The sequence below is a fragment of the Bacillus rossius genome, chromosome 8, assembly GCF_032445375.1.
Source record: "Bacillus rossius redtenbacheri isolate Brsri chromosome 8, Brsri_v3, whole genome shotgun sequence".
NCBI lineage: Eukaryota > Metazoa > Arthropoda > Insecta > Phasmatodea > Bacillidae > Bacillus > Bacillus rossius.
The window spans coordinates 1,264,846-1,287,169 of record NC_086336.1 but is presented as its reverse complement, the minus strand read 5'-3'; the positions used below and the strand labels follow the sequence as shown (position 1 = coordinate 1,287,169).

At 34.3% G+C, this 22,324-nt stretch overlaps 1 protein-coding gene across 2 annotated transcripts in view; it reads right to left on the bottom strand.

Moving 5' to 3' along the window:
* Positions 1-11,968: 11,968 nt before the first annotated feature.
* Positions 11,969-22,324, bottom strand: part of LOC134535437 (enoyl-CoA hydratase, mitochondrial) — a 40,884-nt gene continuing 30,528 nt past the window's right edge. For both annotated transcript variants that reach the window (XM_063374539.1, XM_063374538.1), the window contains exons 7-8: positions 17,267-17,350; positions 11,969-12,070 (exon numbers count right to left, since the gene is read on the bottom strand). In XM_063374539.1, the coding sequence (XP_063230609.1) occupies positions 17,285-17,350 (66 nt within the window). In that variant the 3' untranslated portion in view covers positions 11,969-12,070; positions 17,267-17,284. The remainder of the gene's footprint in view (positions 12,071-17,266; positions 17,351-22,324) is intronic.

Here is a 22,324-nt window from a genome sequence, read left to right as displayed (position 1 = left end):
CTCAAACTAATTTGGTAAGTGATTAATCAAAATTAAAAAAAAAATTTAATGTTGCAAGTTCAAAATGGTCCACATTTTTTTTTTTTACAATTTCTCAAACTAATTTGGTAAGTGATTAATCAAAATTAAAAAAAAAAAAAATGTGGACCATTTTGAACTTGCAACATTAAATGAGCACAATTATCATGGTCAATTCTCTCGATGAAGTGAATAATTACATGTAATGTTAGAGTTGTATCTTAAAAAACCTCTATTAAATCAGACCACATTTCCATTATATTATTTTTTACTTAATATTATTGGATTTTCGCAAAATAATAGCAGAAAAATTAAATTTCATTGAGTAAAAAGTTACACAGAATATTTTTTATATGTTTTAAGACCTTTTTTTTAGCATTTTAGGCAAGTGAGAATAACAAATTTTCACTTCCCAGGTTACATAATTTTAGATTCCACTGCTGAAATGTTCTTCTCTCTTCAGTGTTTAGTCAAATTACAGCAATGTGTTTATTTTTACCCATATATGTGGCTGGTTTGGTCTGCTACTGTGAAAGCTGTTTTTCTGTTGGCATGTTATGTATTTTGTGTGTGAAGAACTTAATTAATTTTTCTCTACTGATATACAAATGGTCATGCCAGCTTTTATACCTATGGAGAGATGGCAGAAATTAAACATTGTGTAAGGTGGGCTTGTGGGCTTGATTGCAAAATAAAATGGCTCTGCTGGTCAATATGTCAGATTGATTTAAATACAAATAATATTCTGTAAACTGTACTATGAAATATGCTCTGTAATTCCTTTTATTAGACTTATTTTACTTTGTGTAGAAATTTTTTGCATAGGTGGTATGACACGGAAGAATTAATTTGTGAAATAAATCTAATTAGTTAAAAATTCCAAATATTTTATTTAGTAAGGTTTTCTATAAGCTTCCGTGTTGTTAAAACCATGAAGACGTCACTGCTGAAGTGTGCACTGCAACATTTTTTATTTACATAAAACCTCACTTTTGACACAGCAATAATTATTATTTTACTTACACTAGCAAGTTAGCGCGCAACCAAAGCCAAAATGTTTTGTTCAATGTTTTTATAATTTTAGTTTTTTTCCTTGGTAAATTTTATGTTGTTTAGTAGTTGTATATCTGGGTATAAATTGGTGTCAATTTAACCAAATACTGAAAATACACAAATAAAAATGCAAGCCATTTATTCTAACATAATGTTACTTGAGGAATTGATTATTTATATTTTTCTTCTACACTTCACGTGCAAAAAATCATGCGACTTCAGTGTCATTGATTGAAAAAAATTCTTTGTAGCTCTGGACTATAAAAGAGATGAATTTTTCCTTAATGTGCTAATTTAGAAATGTACTCATATTTTATTATTTTTAGATGTATACAAGGGAATTTTCATTTAATTTAATCAGGGTTACTTGTGATATATACCTAAATAACATACACTAACTTCGTTTATTCAATGTCCACAGTAATAAATGAGTTCATCTTTATAGTTTAAATTAACGAGTCATACCTTTTGAAGAGGTTATTTTAATACTAGTTTATACTGTTTTGTATAACTTATGAAGCTTTTTGAGTAATTGTATAAACTATTATTTTTGAAGTAATAACCTAGAAACAAGCAAAGTTAAATATGAGTGAAGTCCTCATTATAAATTAAAATCTTAAGTGTAAGAAAACCACCTTGAATTCCTATCAATTGCTTTTGAAACACTAATAATATATGGACTTTCTCTTCTTTGTAAATTTATTTCAGTTTCAAAGATAATATAAATTTATAATTTTTTAAATAACTTTTGATTTATTGTTTATTTAAAATTAAAACCATAAAAAAATTTTGTACGTCTAACTAGCTTGAAATAACAGAACAAACAGGCAGAAATATGTATTAAATTTATTACAACAACTAGATAAATAATATAAATTATTAATAACATGTTTGCATAAGGTACAGCATAAATAATATAGCAATGAAGAATATAAAAAATTAAAACATGAAATGCAATAACAGGATTTGAACCAGGCCTAAAGGTTTATTTGTCACCATGCTCTTTCATCATTGTGTTACAAGCACGGATGTTACTTCATTGTTGTGCTACATCATAAATGTAATAAAGATAGTTTAATCACAAATTCTTAAAGTTGTGATTATTTCATTTTTCAATTATTTAAGTTTACAAAATATATTGCAGGGTAGTTATGCTATGACAAAGATTCATTTCACACACCAATATTTTTGGTATGTATCTCGATATCCACAAACATGAACATATATGGATGCATCTTGACAACTTTGGCTCGTGGGTAAAGCATTCAACAGTAGACGTTCCTCCTCAGTCAGCATCACTCGGAGGCTACGATGTTGCCTACTCGTGTTTTTGGAATTAGAGAATGTGGATATATTCGGAAGACGGGTTGTGAGCAGAAGTTGCTACAAGACTAGGCTCATGCGTTGGCTACACACTACTTCTTCATCTCCTGCTCTAACGGTGATCTCACCAAATTCACAATACCATTAAGTGGATACTCACTTCATCCTCATTTCCTATTAACAGTGGTAATTAGCTAGCTGAGCTATGGCTATGTACAGTATTGTGCAAATTAATGTGTATGCAATTATTTTTTCATATAGGTCTATATTGTTTATATGAAATAAAAAATACTTAGAACTATAAACAAGGCTTAAATAGTATTATTTAATAAGGAATATGCCTTCCGTTTGCTTTAATCACGGCTAACACTTGGTTCGGCATGGAGTCAACTAAATTTTTAACATTATTCTTGATTGCCTCCTCTTGAAACCATGCTTGAACTACTGCTTTCACCATCATAGGCGTGCCCAGACATTTCCATTAGGGGGGGGCCCTGCTAAATTTTTAGATCAGAAGCTGAATTTAGAATGTTAAATAGCCTAAATACATTCACTCATTGACTTGTTTATATTTTTGTGCAGTATCAACGAGATATGTTTACTAGTTAATATTTATATCCGTATAATTTTAACAATCTTGAAAATAGGTTTTTTTTTTTATAGACAATGTTTAAAGGGTACTTACACATTTTTCCCCCTCGAATTTTCTAATAGCTTGGTCCAGATATACCTTGAAATGAACTTCTTTTTAGTTAATGCAAACACAGCAATTCAGACAACAGAACTTTATCAAACCTCTTAAAATATTTTTTTTTTGCTTTGAAATACATACATCATCGTAAAAAAATTAAATCAAAATTCTAGATGACACAGACGACACTCAAATGGTACATGTTTTTTAAACCACAATAGCTTGACTTTTCAAATGACCTTGTTTTACAATGAATGATTATTCAATCCATCAAAATTTAAAACATTAAAAAATATTTTGATTTATGTGGTGATATATTGTACTCAAGTATTTTCAAGTTAACTTAAAGCACTGATTACCAACAAAAATTTTAACAAACCTGCAAAATATTCTTATTTACATGGTAATTAATACATTCTACTTAATTATGTTCAAATTAACATAAAGTTCTTATTAAAAACACACATTTTAACAAACCTGCAAAAGATTTTCATTTACATGGTAATAAATTCTACGAAAATATGTTAACGCAAACGTTATCTCAAAGTTATGATTACAATCACAAACACAAATATTAAAAACCAGTAAAGCATCCTCTTTTTTTCAATCAATTACTAAATTTAATAGACTCAACAAATTGAGAACAGTTTTGATTACAAAAATACATTTTTAGAAACATTCTACTGTATTTAATTACGTTCAAGTTAGCCCAAAGTTATGGTTACGAACACGCAAAAAAGTCAAGGTAACTTTCTCTCAACAGCTTGGAACTATCTATCATAATTTTAAGTTGTTTTCCAATGAACAGAAATATAATGATATCCAGGCAATTGTTAAACAAACCGGCAAGCATTTTTATTTATCTGGCAATACTTGCTGCTAATTTAAGCACAAGTTTACCCAAAGTTCTAAATTACAGACAATCGACGCTCAAAGGTTACAATTTTTTTTTTTTTTAATTCTTCAATAACTTGGTCCATATCTACCTCTGTCGCAAGTTGTTTTTCAATGAACGGAAGCATAAGGTCGTCCAGTCGTCCTTGGCTCATTGTTGACCTCAGTTTGCTTTTCACGTGAACTAATTTGGAAAATGTTCGTTCACAGGATGCACTACTTACAGGAATGACACTAAACTCAGTAGCAACTTTCTTGAATTATGTAATTACATTTCTTAAACCATTATGTTTCAACCAGTCTAGCCATTAATTACAACATTGTTTAGAAAGGGCTTTGTGTCACTTTTACGTGCTTTAAGTAGTCTAATTTCTCCTTCCAATTCATCTGGAGAAAGATCAAATTTCTTCGACAGAATAGCGATTTCGCCTTTGTTTATGTCCAGTTTAAACAAATTTCCTACCGTGCGCTGTGACAATCGCAGTTGTTTCTTGACTAAACCATTGATCAATACCTTGAATCAAAGTATCCAGGATAGGGAAAAAAAATGTTCGTACGAATCTCGTCTTTTTTCGTTTCTGGTAAATGTTCATTTTGCCAATTTTCATCCAAATACCGAGAAACCTTTCTTCGTTTGATGGAAGGGACTTCTACTTCATTTTCTTCACAACTTTTCAGAACAGCAGTGTATGTTTCATTGAAATACATTTTGTTTCAACGCATACCTTGCAACGAGAGAGAGAAGAAAGATTATCTTATGTTTACTAGCTACAATCGAATTCTAGCTTTTCATAGGCTGCAATCTGTACGTATTTATGACAGCGATATTGGAGGGTATTTATACCTGTTGATAACTTTCCTCATTTGTGTCACAGATGCAGGAGAGCAATAAACATTCCCGCGTGTAAACTGTCTGACCGAATTCAAGTATAAGCCATAGGCCATTTTAAGGGACCTCATGTTTTAAATAAACTAAGGCAGGTGTATTTCCAGAATGGTAAAATGTTTAAAAAAATATTGTTTATTAGCACGCTGCAACACTGAAACACAGTTTGAGTGTCACAGTGCCAGGAATATATGAATATTAACGAACGCATTAGAGAAAATGCCGATCTGAGTGATTACATTAGGGGGGGGGGGGGGGGGGCATGGCCCACCTGGCCCCCCCTGTAGGCACGCCTATGTTCACCATCTTGATTTTTGTCGTACAGTCCATCTTTTGTAATCTGGCCTTGCAGATTGCCCACAAACTCTCAATGGGATTGAGATCTGGTGAATTTCCAGGCCAGCCCAAAATGCTTACCTTCTTGTCCTTGAAATATTTCACAATTTTCTTAGAAGTATGGCAGGGAGCTGAGTCTTGTTGAAAAATTGCATTTTCGTTGGCTTGAAATTTCTCCAGCTACTGGACCAAACATTGATCTAACATTGCTTTATATTCCTTCTACTGGAATAAGTTTGCCAGGTTCCGAGTACAAAAAACCGCCCCAAAACATCTTAACTGGATGTTTAACTGATTGTGCAATATGAGCTGCAGTAAGTTTTGCATCCACCTTACGAACAAATTTTTATCGCTGGCCCTGCACTGGGAAGTGTGTGTCATCTGAGAACAGCGCCTTCCTCTAGTCATTTTCGGTCCAATTGACATATTTTTTGGCCCAATTCAGTTTCTTTTTCATCATAGTGGCAGCCAAGAGTTGTTTTTTCTGTGGCCTCGTGGCTTTTCGTCCACCTTCCATGAGTCTTCTGCATACCGTATAGTCATGGATTTAACCCCAACCCGTTCAAGGTCTTGTTGAAGGTCGTAGATTGTTTTTGTTGGGTGCAATTTGCTGTTACACAGAAGGCTGACATCTTCCTTTTTCTTTCACATTTTCCTTTTTGCTGCACTTCAACAGATCCCGTCTTTCTCTTCTGCTTTAATAATTTATTTACAGCACTCAAAACTCACACCACATTCCATTGAAATGCTTCTCTGTGTCATTGATGTATACTCACAAAGTATAATGATCTTTTGTCTTTTCCTTAGAGTAATAATATCCATGATGCCAAACAATCTTAAAAACCATATAAATTATTGAAATTTTTGCAAAATATTAAAAACTCTCAGACATAACCTAAAAAATATTATAAATATTTTAATTGTGCAGGTTTTTAGTGGTAAGTAATAGCAATCCTAAGGTTATGATTTGCCATCAAAACACCTACCAGAATTGACATAACAGTGTTACCATAACCAAAATAGTAATTTTTTGGTCGTGTTCACATTAATTCACACAATACCACTTGTGAAATAAAAGAAGGGAATGGCATTTGATGGTGATTTATGTCACCATAAGCCTACATTTGCACAGGTATTAAACTATTCACACACACACACTTATGCACTTTTGTTATCACTTGATTGTAAAGTCTTGATGTTAAGGAGACTGAAGTGATGAGTGCAGTGTGTTGCCATACCTGTGAGCAATCGTTATATTGTATAGTGTAACAGGTGAAGAGGAAAAATGTGCAGTGTGTATAAGGGATAAGTACTATTCACCCCTACTCAATATGCCGATCCTCGCTCTAAACCCGAATAATTTGTTACAAGATGACAAAAACTGGAGTAATGTGTAGCTAAGAATCACAGCAGTATGTACATGTAAGAATGCATTATAGTGTGGTGACATTGATGCTACATGTTTGTTTACATTGTGGTTATGTTATATCTGTATGCACATGGTTCACAATTAAGTAGAAATGACTATGCAATTTGTTATTGTCCTTTAATCAAGCTATGCAGTTTTAATCGTAAATTCTTTAACTTGGACTGCAAGTTGCTAGATTATATTATGATACTAATGTGATGATTATTGCCAAACTATTTCCTAGAAAAATTGAGTATCAGAAAATGATGTTTATTTGATTGCTTAAGTCAAAATTAGCATAATCAATGCATACAATATATTTATTATATTTTTATGCATAACGGGAAAATTTCCTGAAATATGTCAAATAAAAAAAAATGTTTTTCTTAGTAAACTCCAGAAAACAAGTATAGTTTATCTGATAGTAAACACGAAGTTATGTGTAATGAAAGTACAAGTGTGGGACTTGTGAATTTTCACATTATGTTACTGATTTTACAAGTGATCGTTATGTATTTACTTAAAAATGTTACTGATTTCTAATTTAAATGTGATTTAATGTTATAAGTTTTCTTGATTTTTAATAATAAAAAAAGACCATTCCAACTATTTAACAAAATTAGATTAAGGGCTTTAGTGTAGAAGAGGGTCCGATACTTTAAGGCACACAATGAACTGAATGTGATCATCATGGACGCTTGGAGTTAGAGATCACGCTTGACCTGCAAGATTGAGTGAACATCTAAGGTGGGCGTGTGAACAAATGCAACTGGCTAACTACACCCACCGAGCTCGTCTACCGCACGGGGCAGAAGACCACACAGCGACCAGGCAGTCCGGTCCTGCACGGCCATGTTCACGTCTACTGCATTGCCGCGTTGGTGCGCGGTGTTCGGCAGGTTCATACAGACATTCCAAATTGAAACAAATTTTGTGTTATGTTAATTTGAATTTGTGCTAAAAGCAGCATCTGTACTAGTACAGTTGTACAAAGAACAGAAAAATGTATTTATTTATGTTTATTTCATCGTTGCTTAGCTACCAGTTGTAGTTCTGGTTTGTTGTTTACCTTGTAAGCATGATTTATAAACATTCTTTTGTTTTTGGACAGTATTAATATTTATTTGGAGCATTTAAGAGCAGTCCACGTTATTACATACCATAGGTTTATGTAATTAGAGGCCATTTATGCCTCTGGCAGTGTTTCTGAATGGAATCATGTGATTGGCCATCACATCAGCGGCACGGTGCTTTAAACTTTCAAACTATTAGTCGTTTGTTCCATCCCAGATGGGGAGCCTGTCTCATGTGACAGTGAGGCAATTAAGGACCTAAAATACTGCAAAAAGTGAGATGTATACTGCAACAGTTTACTATTTATTACTATAAATAGAATGGTATGTATCTTTGGCTGAAAGGGTAAATCATATTAGAAAATTTGTTAATATGAATTTTGTTGATGACAATATTTCACGTTCGGACACAAGTGAAATTGTGTTCTAACTCTAAAAAAATTTATTTGATATTAAATTTAATTATAATATAAATATAATTAAGAACTAAATTAATATTTTATATAAAACAGTAATGGCTATTAGGGTTATTTATTTATTAACTGTACATGTAAATCTACTTGCACAAACTCTCTGGACCCGAGGTCTGGGAGACAGCCTCTTGTGCAGCTCCCTAATTGATATAGCTTATAGACTGTTCTAAATTATTGATAACTAATTTAAATAACATTTTTCTATATACCCGAGTGCAGACATCAACAAATAAGAACTTTTGTTGTGTCCAGCATATTGGCAACTCCTAGATAACATATTTAAAATTACATTTTTGAAGTTATACTTCTTTAGGCGCGTTATGAAAAAATGATGAGTGAAATTTTAAGATGTGTGCGCATCACTGTAACACAAAATTAACAGGTTGAAGCTGCCCACTAAACGGCTCATTAAGTCTCGAAAAAAATCTACCAACAAAATAGAAATAGAGCCACTATTAGTCGCGCATGTTGGCACGCTCGTCGCCTCTGATCACTGTTTTCATATTTATAATATTTATCCACATGTTTCTAGTTTCTACATTCACAACACGTGTTTTAGTTTCATACATTATTCAGTAGTGATTTAAATGGAATATTTTGATTAATATTATTTACTATTCGTAAATATTAGTTTAAAAAAATTGTGCTTATATACTTTTTCAAGTGCTCCAATATAATTGTATCTGTATGTATTATTAGTGATATAAATTAAAATATTATTATTTAATATAATTAATACTAAATATTATTAAATTATTAATGTTAAATATTTATTATTGGTTATTTAATATTTACAAAATAAAGAAATAAATTTAATAAAAAAATTTGTGATAAAAATTCAAATTGAACATCAAATTAAAATATTAATTTTTTAAATTTATATATTTTCTTTTAAAATATTAACTAATCAATTAAATATTTAAAATTAAGAATCTTATAATATTTAGTACAAATTATGTCATGTATTTATTCTCTAAATTTTATTTATTTAATTTTTCAAATTTAAACTGAACTTTATTGACTGTGTTGACTATCTTTTTCCAGCCCTTTTATTATTTTATTGTAATTAATTATTTGCATGCAATTCAAAACTATTTTTTAATGGTGCCAAAAAAGTATAACTTCTCGCGCACGTACATAAGTACAGTACACACACCTATTTTTTATTGATTTGTAACAGCAATAAAGTTGGAATGGTCTCAGTTAAAAGTCTTTTTTATGTCTTGTGTGATGATGAAGTTTTCTTTACCCATGTCATTAGTCACAGTTAATAAAACCTTATTTTGATATAAGTAACTGTTTGTTGTTATTTAGTAAACCAAACCATTCAACTCTGTGTATACTTTTGTTGTTTTGCAATCTCAGAGGTATGTAGATGGCACTTGACAACACAGAATTTAAGGACCTATGAAATGATTATACTTTGTCCACCTCACTTATCTGTGTTTTTGTAACTCTGAGACTATTAATATTTACAGAGTGTATCACCACACACACTGCATATGAGGATGGATGTGTCGTGTGTTTGCTCATTGTGTTACTACGCCAGGGTTTAGTGTATTGTTCCACCATATGTACATGTAACTAAGAAGCAACTCTATTTTAAGATGTTTTATATTGCCATGTATTTATATTAATTAAATCACTTTATTCACTATGCCCTTCAGTCCGAGAAATCAGCCTGAACCATCTTTTTTTTTCCCTACACACTTCAGGCACGACGGGCGTCGTTCACCCAGCACAGAGGCCTGATGCGCTCGCCCCAGCGGAGCATTTATCCCCTCAGTCACCGACAATACCTACAATAGTGTACATTTACTTCTATATCTTTCTTTTCGCTCTGCAGCCGGCCTAATTCAGCTTGATTTAAAGCATCAGCCACAACATAATCATTTAATAATTCTGACACATTCGCTGTTTTTACATCGTAGTTTATTACTTTATTAGTTGAAGGGCCACACCGTGTGTGCTCCTTGGTCACCATGGATTAACTGCAGTCCGCACTGGGCTGCGTAAGCCAATCCACAAATGTTAATTCAACTTGGAAATTTTCAATACATGACCACGGAGACCATGTACCTACAGGGGCCCTCTCTAAGCATACTATGTAACCCTTACTTACGTAGTGAACACTGTACTCACCACCTCATGTGCATACTGAATCAGTGTCATTTGTGTAACTATTAGGACTGTTAATTCCGCAGAACTAAAAGAACTTCCGTGTGTTTGATTCAGAACTTAACTTCTTGAACTGTCTTCATGTCATCGTGCGGCACGAACATTCATACCGCGCTCAGCCGTTCTTATGTACAACATCACAAGGACGAGATCCAGAGCTAGTCGGTTATAGTGAATCAGAACGTGCCTCGGATCTCGTACGTAAAGGGCTAAGTTATGTGGACAACACCTTGTGTTTGTACTAAAACAAACGTTACACCAGTCTAGTCTACAGCCATGTCTTACGGTGTCCCGACTGCCCGACAGCTCATGTGAACCCATGACTCCAACCTCCACCGGGGAAAAGGCAGGTGTTGTATTTAGTATATTTGTGGTCTCATATTAATTATATAATAATGTATTATTAATAAATATTAAATAAAAATATTGGATTGGTGAATATAAGTTAGACAAAAAAAGTCAAAGATAAACAGCAGTGACTCACAATCTAGATGAATGGAATTTATTATGATTATCATAATTCTTTGATTATTATTGTATATTAACCAAAACAAGTGTAGGTGAATATGTAGTATAATTAAATGTTTCTATTTCATCATTGCAATCCTCAACATACATCAAGTCTGTAACAACCCAGATTACAGCCTTCCTCATGCAATCCAGCAATAATCGTATGTTATAAATTTTTTGTCATATTTCAGGTTAGGTTTTAAAATGATGTAAAGTTTTTTTTTTCTTTTTTGATTTTATTGTGAAAATATTTCACCGAGTTTATTGTTTTTAATTTTAAAATTCGTCAGTTTTTTTTTTGCGCGGTCTTTTTTGTGTGGGGAAGGCATGCTGACGTAATTCTCCTTCGTTTTTCCACGACCGAGGCTTTGTTTCACACGCTAGGCGTGTGTTACGCTCACGGGATTGTGAGCAAGAGACAAAATCGCTGCGTTGTGGGAAGAGAAGTAAGAATTTTGTGGAAGTCTCTGTTGCCATGCAGTGATTGGCTGAAAATTACGTCAGCGAGCCCAGAACACTGCCCGCACAAAGGGAAGGAAGGCTATGTAGTTTAGTCATCATAAACACCAATTATAATTTAATTAGAATCTGCCAAAAAAGAATTTGCAAACAAGTGTAAATTGGTTTGCTTGGTGAGGTTCAGAGTTTTCTTTCATAGAAACATTCCTTAGGAGCGTTGGTGGGGAGCCAGTTTCCCCCATTCATAACAGTAATCAACGTTGCTGCATTGTGGGTGCTTAGATATCGAAAGTACTCGTCATGGAATCCTGTCTGGTTAAAATTATATTTTACAATATTTTACGAGATTCATTATTATATTTTAACACCATAGTTAAAGCCAATCATATTATTTCTTACTATTGTTTAAGTTTATTTTATAATAATGTAGCATCCTAGGATGAGACCCAACAGACTACAAAACTGCGGTGAGTAGTGGAGATTATATCTTTAAATAAAAGTGTTCTTACACCCCAGATTACAGAGCAGCTTTGTGTGTGTGATGACAATAAGAATAGGAAATAAATGAGAAGGCAAACATTTGAACTTTTCGTTGTATGCTTTAGTTTTATCATCAAAATATGCTGGCTTGGGTGTTTTTTCATGAAAGAATTTGGTACAAAGCTGTTAAAAAATGGTTCAGATATAGCCTTTATTGAATATGAGAGTAGCAAAAATAGACTGTAAGATACAGAGTAAACGCAGCAGAGGCCGACAGTTGAGCAGCACCTGCAACAAGCACACATGTGTTACTGTCCTGCACATACACCAACATGACAAAACATTCACAAGTCATTCACCATCATGATTATTTAATAAATTTTTAAACAACAAAATGAAAACATCATGGGAGAATCTCATTGAAATGTGCACAAATAATCTTAAAATACTAATAAAAAAACAACTATTTTTATTATTATTATAATATAAGGTAATATCTTAGTATTGTAAGAACATTTCCCACAGAATAAAAAGGTACAAAAAGGTTCCATGTACTGTACAACAGATGAACAGTTACACGGCGACAACATCAGCCCGACAGTCTTGTAGTTATATGGAGAGTGCGGCAGTCCAACAGTTGCACGAAGTGAAGCATTGTATTAAAAGTGCCAGTGGGGCCCATCTAGGCATGGGGCCCTGCTAACTGTGTGACCCCGCTAGGCGTTGGGCCCTACTATGAGATCACCCTTCTAGGCGGAGGTACTGTCACGTGAGGGCTCTGCTAGATCCGGGGACCTACTAGGCGTAGGGCCCTACAAGGCATGAGGCTCTGATAGGTGCGAGAAGCAAGTCCTGCTACGCTCAGGAAGCTTCTAGACGGAAGTCCAGTAACGCGCAGAGCTCTGCTTCATGCAAGGCCCTTGTAGACACGGGGCACTGCTAGGTGCAGTTGCCCTGCTAGCTGTGAGGCCTTGCTATGCTCCTTTAAAGACCTGTTCATCTTCATCACCACTGTGTACCGCTTATAAAAATGTTATCACTAGTTGGCATTATTCATGTTTGGTAATGTTGATGCCCATATAGAGTGCGCGCACGTAGTCTAATGTCAATATTGATAGCCCGAACTCTTTCGTGGATAGTGTGTAATACGACGATAGTTACGACGGTATGCTATTCTCAATTAACTATTTCTGAAGGACTTGTATGTTCATTTGTGTCCTTGTCCATTGTTTATGTTCTTTGTGTTTTGTACTCCATTTAGTGTTGTTACTGTCTCTTCAATGAGCATTGATTGGTGTGCAAATCACTAATGTAAATAAATAAATAATTTGTGTCATTCTAATTGTTAACAACATTCTATTTTGGATTATTTTAAAGATTAAGTGAATAAGTAAAAGGTGTATTTACACAAGCTATAAAGAATCTATATGCCCCCTCACCCTCTGAACTAAGTCCTAATGACACCCATGCCTATAGCATAGGGCCAATGGAAAATGGTAAATAAAAAAGGCCCATTTTGGTGAATAAAAAGAGTTATTTCGGTGCAAAATTTCGGTGAAAAAAAAATTGTTTAGTTAGAAAAAATAACTATTTTGTCATTATAATTTTATACACATGCAGGGCTCGATTTTAGCGCCTGTCCGCCTGCCCGGGACAGGCAAAATCTCGTCCGGGCAGGCAAAATAAAAAAGGCAACTGTCCGGTGGACAGGTGCAACTTGTGATGCCGAGGTTATTCGCACACACTAATGCAGCAGAGGTGATTAATAACATTTATGCAACCGCAAATAAAACGTCTTTGACAATATCTATAATAAACAATAATGGCTGCTCTTTTGTGACGGACGACTCTGGCTATTGTATACCGCGGGAAAAAAAGTAGGTTATGTACAAACCGTTCTGAAATCTTCTGAATCATAATTCTTAAAATCTTACGTTCACGTCATGATTCACGTAACATAGTCGTATTCGTATGCTAGAGATGCAAAACGTCTCACACCGATGATGTTTGTTTTTGTTGCCATGTTTTAATATTAATTTCGTTGCAGTGCAGCCAACAATTACATAATTTACCATTGTATACTTTCAAAACATAATTTTTTAAATTTATTGTCTTTATAAATCGCGACTTTACTAATTCCTTGCTCTACTTTAACATAGTTTTTTTTAACAGAAAAGCGTTTTCACGTGGTTAACATTTCACGGCGTACTCCAGATGCAGCTGACAGTGGCTGCAGTGACTGCGACTGCTTGAAAATTCGCCTGTCAACTGTTGCATCAAAAAATAAACATTACTTGTTTACAGAGGACACGGTAATCTTTTACAGTTTACCTTGTCACGGCGATTGTTAAATATTTATTTAACTGCGTTACTGGTGCTTCAAAACCACCAGAAAAGAAAAACGGACGAGGACAAGTCAGAATATAATGTTAAATATGACAAAATCGCCCGGTCCCGTACCTTTTTAACGTCTTGGTGTTCCGAGTTTCTTTGGCTTCGTTACGACACAGAAACAAAACAAATGTTGTGCAAAGTCTGCGAAACGCATTCAAAATCATCTGGATCAGTTTTTGTTACGGGCTGCTCAAGTCTGTAAAGACTGAAGTCTATAAAGACAGACTGGCGAAACTGTCTAAATGATGATACACTGTCTGCCCTCATGCGTGTTCAAATACAGTCACCTTCTGAAAGTGAGTTTGATCCAGCACCAGCAATAAATCTCTGGTATCATAATGTTCAGAGAAAACGTTGACCCTTTCAGCCTCCTTATCGAAGATGTTCAAGAGAGAATCAGCAAAGTAATTCGTGTACTGACTCAGACAGAGACTCGTCTGAAAATGATGATTAAATAAGGATGTTAAGTGTGTGATAAAAATAGGTGCAAAATATAGCAAAATTCCTTTTTTCTCACTTTTTCAGCGACATTGAATTTTTTTTTATTTGGGTAAAACAGCGGACAGGCAAATTGGATGGCGGACAGGCAAATTTTCGATTACACCTGTCCGTTGGGCAGGTTAAAATATTCCTTAAAATCTAGCCCTGTACACATGTATATGTTTGATGGAATAATTGCTTTATTTGGTCAAAATTTATCAAAAACAATGTTCTGAAGTACATGCACATCTAAAATTTAGCACGCTGCATTTGTAATTAAAATTCTCAAGATTACAAACAAAAAAATCGGAAACTGATCAGAAACGTTAGTGTCTCAAGTCCATTTTGACTATCTCTGAAAATCAGCAATTATATATTTTCTGCAAACTAGTCCCCACCAAAACACTGTACTTATTCAACAGTACAGAGTATTGTTTTTTTTTTTATTTGTTTACGTTTTTCACCGCCTCAACTGCGTGTGCGGTATTTGTTCATGTATATGTTGGCACTCTTGGCCGGCATTTATTTTCGTGCATTGCCGTGACAACTACGAAAATAAATAGTCGCCTCGGCTAGGACGCCCAGATACAACAATTAGCATTTTGACAGTTATGATTTGATTGGCTAATATGGAAGTGACGCTATTCTTCTGGACTGCGTTTGGCCGATTCAGAGAAAGGAACAAAGATTGAGTTAAGGCCTATCGACGATTGCGTCACCAGACGCATTTGCGGTCGGCAAAATAATGTAATTTTTGCCGTTTTATGGCCTATTACGTCTCGTAGGAACGTGTGCGACGACGGAGACTGAGTAGGTGTACGTCTGGATGTAATAATTTTCATTCGTGAAATATATGGTTCTAGAGTAACTTGACGCTTAGTTCCAGTGCGATGCTCGAAATTTACAGTGTTTTTCACACGTGTATTTTATTTTCCAATCGACTTGCACATTACAGAACTTGCACATCATGATGCCTTTTTCTTTACTGAACACGTAAAATCCTTTGTCGTCATATTCTTTAGCTCTTTCGAAAACACAACGTTCGGCATTTTATACGTTTATCCAGTGACCATGGTAATATGACCAAAATGACACAAAAACTTTAACGGAAAACGATCATAGATGCAGAAGAGAGACATATTGCTTCCACTCGGAAATAAAGAACTTAAACTCGACAGACACACACTCGTGAAAACAAAATCATAGAACATTTCGACACTCGTAACTACCAACGCCATCTGTGATTTGTCCACCAGTAGCTAAAGTGATAATGTTTATTGCCACGCTCTACTCTATGGGTGCTAGAGAAAAACAAAAGCAAAGATGGCGTCTCACATATAACCTCTTGGAATAATAAACGTTTTGTGCAGGTTCCAGAATGTTTCAACGTGATTTTTCGCGATAAAAAAATGTTAATTTCGCGCGAATATCGCGATTTCGTCATATTTCGTGAAAAACTACGGATTTCGCGCATCACAGCAAATTTCGTTAAAACGAAATGCAGTATATTAACGTCTTATCACTACCAAGTAAGGTTATTTGTATTACACTTCATGTGCAAGTGATTTTTTTAAAATTTCGCGATTTCGTCATTAACGAAATTTGACTACCCCTACTATAGCATATTTAATAGTCACACATAAATTGTACGCCAGCAGGCAAACTGCTTGTTCATTTTAGATAAATGGCATGTTCAATGTTACACTTTGCGTTCTGGCTGATCGACCCACTGACAACGTTGTCACATGTGGAGGCAAAGCATTCCTTTACATAGCTCTGTCTTCAACCACGTGAGGTGGTTCCAGTATGAAACCCACTGCGTTTTATATATTCATCTATTAGGGGCCTTAGACCCCTAATGGCATATGCAAAGTTGAGCTTTATCCTGTCAACACACAAAAACAAATACCTAGTCAAAAATTTATTAAGCAAATTTAAAGAAACAAGTTTTAAATTACATAGTATTTTACTCTTTGAGAAACTGCACTGATGCAGTCGATGATTCACATCACCGGCTACAAGCACATATGTGTGATGAGAGCACAACCGGTCAGTAGTGTTTCATACAAGCACTTTTATCTTCTTTTATACAGCCATTCTAACTCAGCGAGATTGTTCAGAAAGAAGTGTGTGTGTGTAGGCACACACATGTATGTTTCAAATGTGTTAAACCAGCTGGAAGGACGGGTCAGCCTACTGCAGGCTGCAGTCTGCCACTAACTTTAGTATACACAAGTTTTTGCAGTTTTCTTTAATTTGACAGGTATTTAAAATTAAAACATAAGAGGTTACAAAGTTCAAATATAAATTCAAGTTTTATCGACCAGGACCAAAATAACCAACAAAAAAAGGTACACACTCAACATACTATGTTTATCCGATAATTACACGCAGTTAAAACTAAAAGAAAAAAAAAGAAAAAGGCTCAAGAAGATAGCTATAGTCGATTACAAAACAATTTTGTGCCAAATAATTCCACCATCTTAAAGATGTTATAATATAACTATGTAACCTTTTAAGTAACACCTATTCTTTGAAGAAAAAAACCATAAGGATCATCATTCACATCAATCAAGCAAATATAACCAACAACCCAAAACTTGAACTCACCAAAAACAAGTGGAATGATTAGCTGTTCGTAAAAGATGCTGGACGCTTGTCAATGAAAGCTTTCATGCCTTCCTTGCGATCATTCTGCAACAAAACATGTATACATAAGTTATTCTACAGTGAACATAAATGTAGTAAATTCAAACAGATGGTGAGTGGCAACACAGTACTGGTGTACCTTGGCTCTGCTACAGTCAGCACTAAACACTACAGTGCATTGGAGATGTGAGAATCAGCAGGGTTTTATTCTGGTGATGTGTCGATTCTCATATCAGGCAGGTTCCTTAGAAATCTGTTATAGATTATAGGTTAACAATTACACAATTTTCAGTTACACCAAAGATACAGCACGTCCTAGTACCTAGGTAGCACAGCTGTGGCTAATCCTACTGCAAGGCAACATGAGCACAGGACCTACATCAAGTGGTGCTGCAAAATCTTGTTATACATATTAACTACTGACTTTTTGCTCAGACAATAAATTAGGCATACCCACAAAAAAATTGGTTGAGTATAATGCAATAATCTCTTCAAAGGAAAAGAGAGGGGGTAGCGACGACCCAGCGTGGCACGCCTCACGCCAGTGGCCGTGCCGGGCCGCCAGCCAGCTGCCACCTGGCGTGTGTCGCCATCCTGTCTCTCGTCTTCGCAACAGTTCCCATAGATCACAAGAAACATTCATGAGCAAACTATTGTTATCAGAATGGAATTAGACCTTTCATTAAAATTGATTAAGATATTCTATTTAAAAATACCTTTTTTTAAAAATAAAACACTTGATTTGAACAAAATCTAAACCTTAATTTAAAACATTGTGGTTTGAATCTGCCAACCCTGGGAAAAACGTAAATCCTTTTTTAAAAAGCTGTATTCCCATATTAGTAATAAAATGAGCTCATATTTAAATATGTATTTAAACACAAGTTATTCACAAGTTTTTGTTATTAACAGCAGCCAGGTAAGTTGCATTTTTGTTCAGCAATATTATAAATACAATTTCTGCTATTTTCATATGAAATCTTAAACCATTATTTACATTTTTTTTAAATACAGTGTTTTATCGCATAATGGTCGCACGCACGTAATCGTCGCAACCATATTATAGGCTGTCAAAATTGAGATAAAAAAACTTCTCGCATAAACGTCGCATAATGTTTTTGGTCTCGCTAGTAGATGCCGAGCGCTTTGTGTAGGTATCTTTTCCGTATAAAACGATGTATTTTAAAGTATAAATCTAATATTTATTTGGTCATTACCACTTAATAAATAACGGAAAAATACGAAGTTGTTTGATGTGTAAATTTTCTTATAACATTTTTAAACGGTATTTCCTTTATCTGATTGTCTGCGTTACCGCGCCGTACTGCTTATAAAAATGTAGCCAGCGCATCATTCATGTTTGGTTATGTTGCTTCCCATATAGAGCACGCGCACGTAGTCGAATATTGGTATCTCGTCGATTGGATGCAATGCGCTCTCTCTGTCAGGTGCCAAGTTAACTACATTTGATAGCCCGCATTCTTTCGTGGCAAGTGTGTAGTACGACACGTTAGTTCACGTCAGATTCAAGTGGCTTGCGTTCGCGTTAGAGTTTTGGTTTTTCTATTTAAAGTTGAAGAAAGGTTTTTGTTTAAGGAATTATTAATATAGATTGTTGGCGTGCTCTTGTATACTCCACCTTTTTTTAAATAAACGTACTTTCCATGAACGGGTTTTGTTTTTATGAATAACTTTACCTAACAAAAAAAATTTTTTCCGCTTATTCGTCGCACCCATACTTTTCAAACTTGATTTTATAATAAAATGTGCGACGATTATACGAGAAAACACGGTATATTTTTGAGTCTCAATATCTGTTTCAAAATAGATACATACAGCAAGTAAGCTGTTACTGTAGCACATGGTGTTAGATCGATTATGACTATTGATTTATATGCCGTTGAAACTATTGACTTTTACTTCTTTTAATGGCCATCGCAATGGAGTGACTGTGTTTTGTAGAGTTGTTGTTAATGGTTGTTGACATTTATTTTTTCCCTTCACCGAATTATAAATATAAAAATATTTTTATCCTAACTTCATTCGATGACTCGGTGCAGGGGAGGGGGAGGAAATATCCTTCCAATCTCCTCCCCCTTGCGACCTATAGTTTACGAGTAGGAGCCAATTATAAATTATGGTAGTTTATTTTTAAGTTAAAATTTTAAGAAGTACAGTAAACCCTCATTGTCACCACTACCTAGGTTCCCAAGAATAGGGTGGTAGTAATCATTTTCGTCCATTATAGTCAAAATGTGACATTTTTAACACCCATTCTCTGCCACAAAATTGACATGTTTTCAAACTTGAACATAAATTTATATTAATAGCAGATGTCTTCTGGAAAAAAAAATATATATAACGATGAAAATAATGTTGGAATCAACTGCAAACAAAATGAGAATAAACATGACAGTGTAAATAAATCTTTAAAATGAGCGCTAAGTCCAATTGACAATGATTTCATAAGGAAAATAAAAGGAATTTTTATTAAAATTATTATTTATTTGAAATGGTCCATAACTTGACACCATGTCAGAGTCGGAGAGGTTGGGTGTACTCCTCGCATGTTCTAGGCACGACTGTACTCCGGAACCGAGAGCACTGAATCACAGCGTCGCGCAGGGCAATCAGCATATGTATCAGCCATCTAAACAATACTGTATGAAATTCAAATGAACAACACTCAAATTATGGATATTTCCTAATTTTAAATTACAATTAATTTAAAAAGTGAAACAGCATTCCTTTATACTGAAAAGGATCATGGTCACAAGAAAGAGTGATACATCCAAAATATGAAATACTTTGAGTTCGCCAGTCCAACTAGTAAGTATACTTTATTACTATTCACCCACGAACTTGCAAATTTTCACAAAATCTCATTTAGATATAAAATTAATATTGTGCAGGACAACTCAATCATGTACCTGATGAAAAAAAGAAAAAGGAAACTAACATGATTAAATATTATGTTACAGCAAAGATGAACAATTATAAAAAAATTACATTTTAAAAAATACTAAGGATGTTAGTGTGCAATCGAAAATGCCTTAGAAGTACTACCTACTTTTGAGAAAATATTTATTTTTTTTATAAGGTTTGTATGGCTGTTTTTGGAGAAGCATAAAAAATACAGTTCGTAATAAAAACTTGACCTCAAGAAAGAGAGATGCCAAAGTAATCCAAGAATAACTAACATACCCATGGTTGCTACAAGCTTGGAATTCCAAAACTCCCTGACTTTTCCAGGTTTTCCAGACTCGAAGTGACACATTTCTCTGACCTTTAACACGAACAATCCTGCGGCACCACTTGATGTTGATATTGAAGGAGGTTGTATGTGCCATTCGAATGTCCATTTTTACATCAAAACGTAAGCATACCAAAATTAATTAATATTTACACTATGAAACCTCTTTTCTCTGGAAAAAAAAACACAATCAAAGGACTTTAACAGCATCTATAATATGTTTTTACTCAGTAAAACTCACCCTATTGAAATTAACTATTGGTAATTCTGAAGGAAAGCTTCTTTTCTGGAAATGTTATAAGTTGCATTTTTACTCCCTGACATATATTAACTACTGGTTACGAAAAAATCAAAATAAACACGGGAAAAACATGCATATCTATACTTGATAACATAAAACATTTTACTATCATGACATCATGAGTTTCAAGGTTGGTAGTATGGTAGCGCCTACTTCGGATATGTTCGGCAAACGAAACAGCTAGATAAGGTTCTCTCCTATTAACATTGAGTTGCAACTCTTAACCTTTACATACTCTTTGTGTTACCCAACCCTGGACCTTGAAGAAAACTTGTGCCTTGCAGCATTGTCATGTTTTTAAAACGCCGCGCACCGTGCTTTTTCAACACACATTTTAAGAAAAGCATGGTAATTAATGTACAGACACAATTTTGAAAACGATACGGCTAACTCACATTTTTATAACCAATGGCCATTAAAGAAATCATTACAAAGCAGAATCAAGATTATCTTAAAAATTTCCCTAGCTCATCAAAAAAATCCCTGAATTTTCCCGGTTTTCCCTGACTTTTTTTAGTGCCCTGACTTTTCCCGGTTTTCCCACTCTGTGGCCAGCCTGAGTTAATATTTTTTTTCCATTCAAGCACTTCAATGATGGTCCAATACTGTGTTCCCTCCTTCATTGTAAGATTTCATTTTTTATGAAAAAAAATTGCATTTCATACTTTTCCAAAAGAAAGCAGACCATTTTAAATTATTGAAAAAAATGTTCACAGTCACAACAGCACAAGTACAACTTTCAGCACATGTGCGTGTGCTTAAAACACTTAGTCGCTGCAGATTACAGAAAAGTTGACTGCAGGGGTAAATTTTTAAAGAATATAGTTCCCAGTAATTTTACTTTCACATCGCCAAGGAAACTGAAACTCCCACAGAAAACATATTTTTAGATCAAGTGTAAATAGGCCTCAAACATAAAAAGTACACATGTCTGAAACTATTTACCAAACAAAGATAGTTTCATGTTTCTACAGGATATAACATTTAGGTCAAGGAAAATTAAAACCCACAAAATCATGAAAATTGTAAACGTCCACAAATGCAGCCAGGCCTAGGAGTGGTTATCATGAAGGTAGCATTTCCACATATGTTCAAGTAATTTTAATATGTATTTTCATTAAAACTTTTTCTTGTTTTTTCCTCAAATATTTTCTGGACTTTATCACCCTTACCTTACGCCGTAATTCACCGTCGTGCTATTGAGGTTACTGTGAATTGTTTCGCATTTATGCTATTTATTTGGCACAAATATTGTTTTGCTAAAACTATTTTCAAGTGTTTTGCTAGTTTGTTAGTAAAAAAATGTTCGCAGACTGTCTTTTCAAATTACGATGCGAATGTTCTGATATTGTATTAACATGTCTAAAGTTTGGGAACATTTTCGCATCAATAGTGAAAATGACAAATATGCAATTTGTAATAATGGTAGTGCGCAAATTTCACGGAGCGGTACTTATAAATCTAC